The 1069-nt window shown below is 40.9% G+C and overlaps 1 protein-coding gene across 1 annotated transcript; it reads left to right on the forward strand.

The window, feature by feature from the left end:
* The first annotated feature begins 218 nt into the window (after positions 1-218).
* On the forward strand, positions 219-788 carry LOC139447942 (uncharacterized). The gene has a single exon (XM_071229443.1). It carries the CDS (start codon positions 219-221, stop codon positions 786-788), a length of 570 nt encoding a protein of 189 aa, XP_071085544.1.
* The last annotated feature ends 281 nt before the right edge of the window (positions 789-1069 follow it).

Consider the following 1069-nt stretch of genomic DNA (forward strand, 5'->3'; position numbering starts at 1 on the left):
AATGAGTACACTCATTTATCAACGCCCTAAGACGCTTTATGTCAGTGCGTGGTCCGATCCGTCAACTACGATGCGATCAAGGTACTAACTTTGTAGGGGCAAAGAACGAACTGTATGGTGTTCTAACAAATCTTGATCAAAGAAAATTGAGACAATTCCTATTGCAGAGAGACTGTGATTTCTTTGAGTTCAAGTTTAACCCACCATATGCAAGCCATATGGGTGGTGTCTGGGAGAGGCAGATTAGAACTGCAAGAAATGCCATATCTGCTTTACTTCATGACTTTGGATCACAGTTGGATGATGAATCCCTCCGTACTGTGATGTGTGAAACTGCTGCCATTGTAAACAGCAGACCCTTAACTGCTGACACTCTGTGTGATCCGTCCTCTCCAGAACCTCTGACACCAAATAACCTTCTTACCATGAAGTCTAAGGTAATCCTTTCGCCACCTGGAACATTCATTAAGGAGGACATGTATTCCAGGAAGCGATGGCGTAGAGTTCAATACATCGCTAATGAATTCTGGAGTCGTTGGAGGAAAGAGTATCTGCAAAGTCTTCAGTTGCGGCAGAAGTGGACTGCCCCATGTAGAAATCTTTCTGTAAACGACATCGTGATAATCAAGGACGACAATATTCCAAGGAATCATTGGAAACTTGGACGCATCTCAGAAGTGTACCTTAGTGAAGATGGTCTAGTCAGAACTGTGAAAGTAGACTGTGGTGAATCAAACTTTGTGAGACCAGTTCACAAACTTGTGCTTCTCTTAGAAAAAGAGAACTAACTGTGTTCAAATGTGTGTAAATCCATTTGCAGTATGGTGTTCCGAACTGTGCTAAAATCATTTTTGGGTTCATTGAACTTTGTGAGTGATGATTCTGAATCCGATCCGAACTATAAACTTTGTGAGTGATGATTCCGAATCCGATCCGATCTATAAACTTTGTCACATTGATGTGTAATTTCATGTTTATTATTTTGTATGATTATGTGTTTTGCCAAAAAGCATTAACCTTTGTTCATTGTCAGGGTCTGCACTTGCAATACTGTATTGTTAGCCAAACC

This window comes from Haliotis cracherodii, unplaced genomic scaffold, assembly GCF_022045235.1.
Source record: "Haliotis cracherodii isolate W230 unplaced genomic scaffold, xgHalCrac1.p SCAF_7, whole genome shotgun sequence".
In the NCBI taxonomy this organism is placed as follows: Eukaryota; Metazoa; Mollusca; class Gastropoda; order Lepetellida; family Haliotidae; genus Haliotis; species Haliotis cracherodii.